Source organism: Gekko japonicus, unplaced genomic scaffold (assembly GCF_001447785.1).
Source record: "Gekko japonicus isolate JY-2015 unplaced genomic scaffold, Gekko_japonicus_V1.1 scaffold2021, whole genome shotgun sequence".
Lineage (NCBI taxonomy): Eukaryota > Metazoa > Chordata > Lepidosauria > Squamata > Gekkonidae > Gekko > Gekko japonicus.
In genome coordinates, this window is record NW_015165305.1 from 286,763 (window position 1) to 294,303 (window position 7,541).

The 7,541-nt window shown below is 49.7% G+C and overlaps 1 protein-coding gene across 1 annotated transcript; it reads right to left on the reverse strand.

The window, feature by feature from the left end:
• Positions 1-203: 203 nt before the first annotated feature.
• LOC107109749 (chromosome unknown open reading frame, human C19orf68) lies at positions 204-6,137 on the reverse strand. The gene is made up of 4 exons (XM_015410431.1): positions 6,103-6,137; positions 4,861-5,003; positions 3,674-3,953; positions 204-2,311 (listed from the first exon to the last, which is right to left on the reverse strand). The coding sequence occupies exons 3-4, from the start codon at positions 3,919-3,921 to the stop codon at positions 940-942; spliced, it is 1,620 nt and encodes a 539-aa protein (XP_015265917.1). The 5' UTR covers positions 3,922-3,953; positions 4,861-5,003; positions 6,103-6,137; the 3' UTR covers positions 204-939.
• Positions 6,138-7,541: the final 1,404 nt, after the last annotated feature.

The following is a 7,541-nucleotide window of genomic DNA, read 5'->3' on the forward strand; positions in this document are numbered from 1 at the left end:
CTGAAGTGGTCCCTATTTATCTACTTGCAATTTCTTGCTTTCGAACTGCTAGGTTGGCAGGAGCTGGAACTAGAGACGGGAGCTCACTCCGTCATGCGGCACCTGGGTCTCGAACTGCTGAACTACCAACCTTCCACAGCCTGCAGTTCAGCGTCTTAACCACTTGAGCCACTGCAGCTCAATGTGTACAGTATAAGAAATTCAGCTTTCCTCTGAAATGCATTTGGATTGTCCTAATGCAGAATGTTGATCCCCCCCGAAGTGCAGAGAACGGGTTGGTTCCAGACAGATTTTCTGTTGGTGAAAAAGGAAGGAGAGGGTTTCATTTGGCCACCAAAAAGCTACGCTAGGGATCATGAGACCTGCATGAATAAAAACTCCTGTACTACAGGGCTGTAATAGATAGGACTAGGGCAAGATTTAATGAAAAAGCTAGCTCAATTCTATTCACTGACTTCTGGCAGAATTTTGCTTTCCCGGATAAAGAACTTTTGGATTACGATTTGCAGAACAGCAATCAAATGCAAAACCCTCGGTGGCTCGCTGAGCTTCAACCAAGTCCCTGGAGATGTGAGCAAACGAGGAATGCTCTTTGCACTGAACCCGCTCCTGTTCCCTTTTCTCAGACCCAGCATAACTGGTGCAGGTCATGGCAACCCAGTTCTAGATCTTGGCAGTGATAATGAGGTTTCTTAGCAGTCACTGATCCTTGTGCACACAGATGGACAACATCAGCCTGGTCTCATAATGGCCGGTCAGCAGTCAGTCCTACTATCCCCGACTGGACCACCCAAGATGTTTGGCAATGCAATGTCTCCCCTTGTCCCGGACTGATAACAGTCCCTGATAATTGTCTGAGGCAGTTACCAGGTCTGTACACCACCATTCAATGCCCACGACACTTGTCTTGGGCTGACAGATGTCCAACAGGTGTCTTGGTTAGCACTCCTCCTGTCCTGTGCTATTTTGATGTCCATCCAGTGGGTGGGGCAGCAGGCTGGGGTCAAAGAGGGGTTCCCCGACCCAAAGGCGTGCAGCGAAGATATGCCGGCAAGGCAGCTGGTGAGCCATATAAATAGAACAGCTGCAAGTGGCCAGGTCCTGGCTCACCAGAAAGGAACAGGTGCTCCCCTCCAGGAGGTACCCGTCAGGAGTGTCCTTGAGCTCGTAGCGCGCATGGGGCACCAGGTCTAGTTCCTCAGCTACCAGGTCAGCACTGTCAGGCGGGCAGACGGTCTGGTATAGTTCAACCACTGGTGCCACATTTAGCGTCGAGGTCTCCACGTGCAGGGCCTGGAGGTCCAACAGACCCTGGACACAGGCGGCCAGTGCCATGGGGAGATTGAGTGTTGCCAGCAGCTTGCGGCGGTGCATGCTAAGGTGGTCAAGGAAGGGGCATTCTTGGTTCTTCTCAAAGGCCCAGCACTCCACCCACATACCTTTGTGGGGGTGCCAGCGCTCCAGGAAGTACTGAAGGAAGGAGAGTGGAGCCACATCTTCCAGGTCACTCAGATACTGGCTATAGACCCGTGGCGAATCAGCATTAGCCAGGTTGAGCAGCAGATTGCGTATCTGGTCTTCCTTGGGGACAGCCAGTTCACAGGCCTTGCGGTAGAGCGTCTCCAAGACCTGCAGGCGGCAAATCTGCACCCGGGCGCACGGCAGCACCTCCTCTACAGCATCAAGGCCTGTTACACCACCCCCGACGGTCACAACTTTAACCTGCAGCTTGATGTCTGGGGCACTCTGCACCAATGAAGCCACAATGAATATGAGCAGGTCAGGCAGCCCCTGGCGTGCTAGGCAATAGGCTACCTCCCGCCCACGCCCATTGGCATCCTGGCACAGCACCGTGTAGAGCTCAAAGTCTGCATTGAGGCAGGCAGCACGCTCCAGGAAAAGGCGGGCTGGGAAGCGCTGCACCAGTTCGCGCATGCGTGAGGTGGCCAGGAAGATGCTGTTGAGGATGGCCACATCCTCCTGGAACACTAGTTTAACTTTCGCAGCTGGATCTGCCTTGAAGAGTCCATCCAGAACGGCCAAGAGCTCGCACATGCCCTTGTCTTTGGCTTTGCTATAGTCCTCTAGGTTCCAGATAAGATCAGGTGCCAGGAAGCGCTTGGAAATGCTGTTGGTGATGCGGATGGGCAGCCCCAGGCTCGCTCTCAGCTGGTGTCGCTTGAAGTGGAGGGCAAACTCCAGCTCAGACAGACGGTGGTTGTGCTCCAGGTTGGCCTCGATCACCACCAAACGGTCTTTCTTGGGGCCCAGGCGGAGTGTGATGGAGGCTGGGCAGTCGATTTTCTCACTGCTGCAAGGGGGAAGATTAAAAAAAAAAGGAGTCAGTCCACTTGGCAACAGAATGCTCCAGGAGGCAGCCCATGCAGCTGACCCAAACCTTCAACTTCGACCTACAATGACCAAATGCTCCCTCTAAGCTGTGGAGTCTTGTGAGCAAAAATTCTACTTTGTGAGCTACCGGCATTGAAGCTGTGAGCAAGCGATTTGGCTGTTGCATAAATTCGTTTGCTCTGGAGCCCTCCTTCCTGAGATAGGACAAAAATCTGTGAGCCGGAGGCTAACAAACTGTGAGCTAGCTCACACTAACTCAGCTTAGAGGGAACACTGACAATGACACAACCGTCACTACTGCGCACTCCGCCTCTGAGGAAAAATGAAAAGCATCTGAAGTAGTTTGCAACTGTGAGCTGGCTCACACAAACTCAGCTTAGAGGGAACACTGACAATGACACAACCGTCACTACTGCGCACTCCGCCTCTGAGGAAAAATGAAAAGCATCTGAAGTAGTTTGCTCCTGCTCAAAACTTCAGTTATTAAAAACATGACAAATGGATTATAACTTCAGAAGTGTTCATGTAAACAAAGGCAAAGAGGATTAAGCAGTTGTGTAGGGTTTACTGAGAAAAGCATGGCTGAATTTTGCATGGTTTCACACGTTTTCATACAGCTGTACACATCCATCCTTCAGCACAAACTAAACAGTCCTCAGTGACATTGTTCCGGGGTCTTCTGCTCTATTTTCTAGGGAAGAAGTAGCCATTTTTTCTTACGTGAATTCCAAAGTATCAAGAGAATGAATTTAAACCAAAACTTAGGTTTTACGATTTATATACCGCTCTGACCCGAAGGTATATAAAGGTTTTCATACAGCTGTACACATCCATCCTTCAGCACAAACTAAACAGTCTTCAGTGACATTGTTCCGGGGTCTTCTGTTCTATTTTCTAGGGAAGTAGCAGCCATTTTTTCTTACGTGAATGCCAAAGTATCAAGGGAATGAATTTAAACCAAAACTTAGGTTTTATTTGAGCAGGCTTGCCAGGGTTTGGTTGTTTTGTTTGGGGAGAAATTGGAATCCCCCCTTCCTTCCATTCCTACCCAGTTTAGAAGAAGAAAAACATCTGTCTTGTTTTCATTGAGGTTTGATGCATACATATTTTGCTCCTCAGAGACATGATTGCATCAGTTCCCATTGCTATAAAGGCCACCTGAACAGCTTGTTGCCATGGCGAGAGGAGGGGGCCATCCTGGCTCACATTCTTAGACCTATACCACAACAGGCTGCCATTTTGTTTTGGCACAATGTGACACTTGACAGGGCTTGGCTCCCAGGGATTTCCTACCCCTCCCCAGATACCAAAGCACACTTACAGGCGGTTGCGTTGCACCGTGCTCTGCCCCACATAGGTCCCACTGTGCTTGCAGATGAGGCGCACAAAACGGAAGCGGAGGATTTCGGCCAGGCTGGGTTGATGGTGCAGGGGGTTCTGGCGCAGTGAGATCAGCGGCTTCAGGCTGGCGACGATGAAGAGCACCTTGTGCTTCTCGCACCAGTCGTCGATGAATGTGCTGAACTGGTGCCAAGTGTGGAACTCCCGGCCCAAACCCAGGTCCCCCATGGCGACTGTGACAAAACCTCAAGCCAGTCTCACTGCAACAAAAAGGAGAAGAGGGAGAAAATGAGAACATGCCGAAGTTCGAGACCAAGAAACAAATAAAACTCCCCTGCCAAAGGCAGAGGTTCACAAATCAACTCACCACCTTAGGGCGAGTTTATCATAAAATGTCACCAAGGTGTGGAAAAAAGAGCACCACAAAATGAAAAATAATTCCTTCCATAATTACTGAGTCTTATAAGGCTGGATCCAGCCAGCCTTTTCAATGAATCTTACTCAGCTCTCTTCCGAAGAGGAAGAGGAGGAGATTGGATTTATACCCCACCCTTCACTACCCAAAGGAGTCTCAGAGTGGCTTACAATCTCTTTTCCCTTCCCCTCCTGTGAGGTAGGTGGGGCTGAAAGAGCTCTTTTGAGAACTGCTCGTGAGAGAACAGCTCTGAGAGAACTGTGACTGACCCAAAGTCACACCAGCAGTTCAATGTGGAGAAGTGGGGAATCAAACCCGGTTCTCCCAGATTAGAGTCCACGCTCCTATCCATTACCCCAAACAGTCTCCATCCCACATGGCTTTTGAGCATGTAGGTCCCATGATCTCCACCACAGCTAGTTGGCTCCAACTCATAAACACGAGGTAGGATCCAACCAGTTTTTCTGCTGGTGAAAAAGAGATGAGGGGACCCCTTTGACTTGGACAGAGAAACCCCTCTATGCTGGGAATTTTGGGGGCCTCATGGACAAAAGCCATGTGGAACAGTAGGCTGTAGTAAAGAGAAGAACAGGGTGGGATTGAATGGAAAAGCCGGCTGGATCGAAACCACAATCGTATTATGAACCTGCTTGTTCATTAAGTTCTTATGGGAAGGACTGGAATTTCAAAATGTGCAATCTTTTAGGTAAATTATGAAGTCTTGAATACAAATAAGAAAATTGGTATAATACCTGCTGAGTAGAATATACTTGGAAGACTACATCCCAGCCTCAAACATTCACTTTACACCAGGGATCACAAGCAGCACTGACAAGACAGATGCTATGCCTATTAAAGCAGATGCTTTTTCTGTGAATTAAGGAGGCTTGCTGCCCTGCAGAGTAGAAGTAAACACAAGGAAAAAAAGACACAATCATGCATAAAGTAGCAAATACAAGGGTATTACAGAGCATAAGCATGGAACTGAAGCCCATAACACCACTGGAAGTTCCTCTGCTTTTATGAAGCTGCTCTTGCTTCAGAGTAAGGATTTTATTCCCGTATAGCTCTGCACTCGGTAAGACATCCAATGGTACAACGTGCTTCTGGGATGTACATGCAAAAGGGGTGCACTGCAGTTTTCAGATCCAAGTTGAGAACACATTAATAAACATTTGCAGTGTGCAAGCCTGGTTGCAGGCTGCTCTGAATGTCAGGAAAAGCTTGGGGAGAGTATTTTAAATAAATAACGATGATCAGACAGGTTGAAAAGTCATAGGCACAGGTTAAGAGAGGTACCTGATGTTTAATGCATCTTTTAGGTACTTGTACATTAGGACAAATTTACATTGTTTTAATTACTGTACAGTGAGCGGTGGCTCAAGTGGTTAATATATTGAACTGCAGGCTGTGGAAGGTCAGTAGTTCAGCAGTTCGAGACTCGAGTGCCGCATGATGGAGTGAGCTCCCATCTCTAGTTCCAGCTCCTGCCAACCTAGCAGTTCGAAAGCAAGAAATTGCAAGTAGATAAATAGGTACCACTTCGGTGGGAAGGTAACAGCGTTCCGTGCGCCTTGGTGTTTAGTCATGCCGGCCACATGACCACGGAAACGTCTTCGGACAGCGCTGGTTCTTCGGCTTTGAAACGGAGATGAGCACCGCAGCCCTAGAGTCGGATTCGACTGGCTTTCGAGCAAGGGAACCTTTACCGTTTACATTAAATTGACCCATACATACAGATGTTCAAAATGTGAATCCCCCCCACATACGAGTATGCATGCACGCATGCATACACTATCTGTCTCGTCTGTCTATGCTTGCACAGGATAAGTGCATTTATTGATGCATGGGTGTTAGTGTCCACCAGGCTAGCCCAGATCCGTGGGCCCTGGGGTCCGTCGCCAAGGTTTTCCGGCTGCAGAGGGCACCTCCGGCCATCTCTGGGCTCCGAGCCCCCGTTCCCCCAGCAACCCAACCCCGGATCAGACCCGTACCTGTAACCTGAACCTGGCCGGCTGCCTCCCTCCTCCTTCTAGCCGCTCCGGATCTTTGCCTGCCCCTGCAAGCAGGCCCCCGCGCGCAGCGAAACCAACCCGGGCGCTCCGTCTTGCTGATTCCAGCTGGGCGAGCCTCGAGCTCCGTCTGCTGGAGCTTCCAGCAAAGCACTTCAGTCGGTTGCTAGCATTGCACGACTTGCGGCTGGGGGTATGTGTGATCACAGACCGGAATCGCTGAGGGAGGAGGGGAGATACCAGCTCGGAAACCAGGAAAAGATGACAAGAGCGGAGGTCCAGCACATCTTTCTCAGTGGAGTAGGTCTGGAGTAGGGTAAGGGGAGGATGCCGCCCGGCCCAGGGCATGTGCACAGTGTTTTCTCCTCCCCACTGAGAAAGTAACAGCTCACACCTCTGGGAAGGGGAGGGGGGTTAAGGATTTTCAGATCTTAAGGAATGGCTTCCCCGAAAGGTTCGTGAAACCCGGTACCTCATTTAAAAAAAACAACACAATTATTTTAAAGCGAGAGATGATTTACCATAAAATGCATGTTGGCGGTATGCATTCAGTTGTTCTTTTTGCATTTTTAAACGCGGGATGTATCCCCCCTTTGGGTCTCAGCGAGAAAGGCGGACTACAGATCAACAAACCTCGGACGTGTGCAGGATTGGGCGGTAGCCATCCAATTGCGAGAAAATCTGCTTTGTACCGAACAACGAGTTTTGAGACTAACCCTAGGCTCAAAACAACTTGCAAGTTCCTACATGTAACCCAGGAGGGTGTGTGTTTCTGTTTTTATGGACGTTTTATTTATCAATGGAAGGGATCTAGGCATCATTCAATCCAGCTCTTTTTCAATTCCAGTGTATCCCCCTAGTCAATGCAAATTGTATTACCTACATAAATCCGGTTTGCGGGTTTTCTCACCATACAAATGCCGCAATGGAGAAAGCTCCATTTGTTGATTTCCTGCCTGCTGTGCAGATGCTAAATGCACAGGGAACTCAGTCAGCAGATGTCTTTTGCACGTGCTCGGCAGCGCTTTCACCTTCAGCCGAGGACCGACAACCAAAACAGATGCACTGACGGCGGGGAGGGGGGGGAATCAGTGGAATAGAGGGGTTGGCAACAGACCGTCGCCAATAACAACACGTGGTACAGGATTTTAAAAAATCACACACTGACCCAGACGGAGCAGGAGGGCGAAGGGTTAGCCCCGCCTCCTTTTCAGAGGAATGACAGGCACGTCGACCACTCTCTACGGCGCTTTCGGGAGGAAAAGCTCTTGGTTAAGAAGCACAGGCGGGGTGGTGCGAGTTCAGAGACCGTAGTGACTGCACTGAGGGGTGAAATCGGTGCATGGGCTGGCAAGAGCTGATCTGTGCAAGTTGCAAGGTGAGGCAAGGAAGCAAAGAGGTGGACGGGAAGAGGTGGGGGA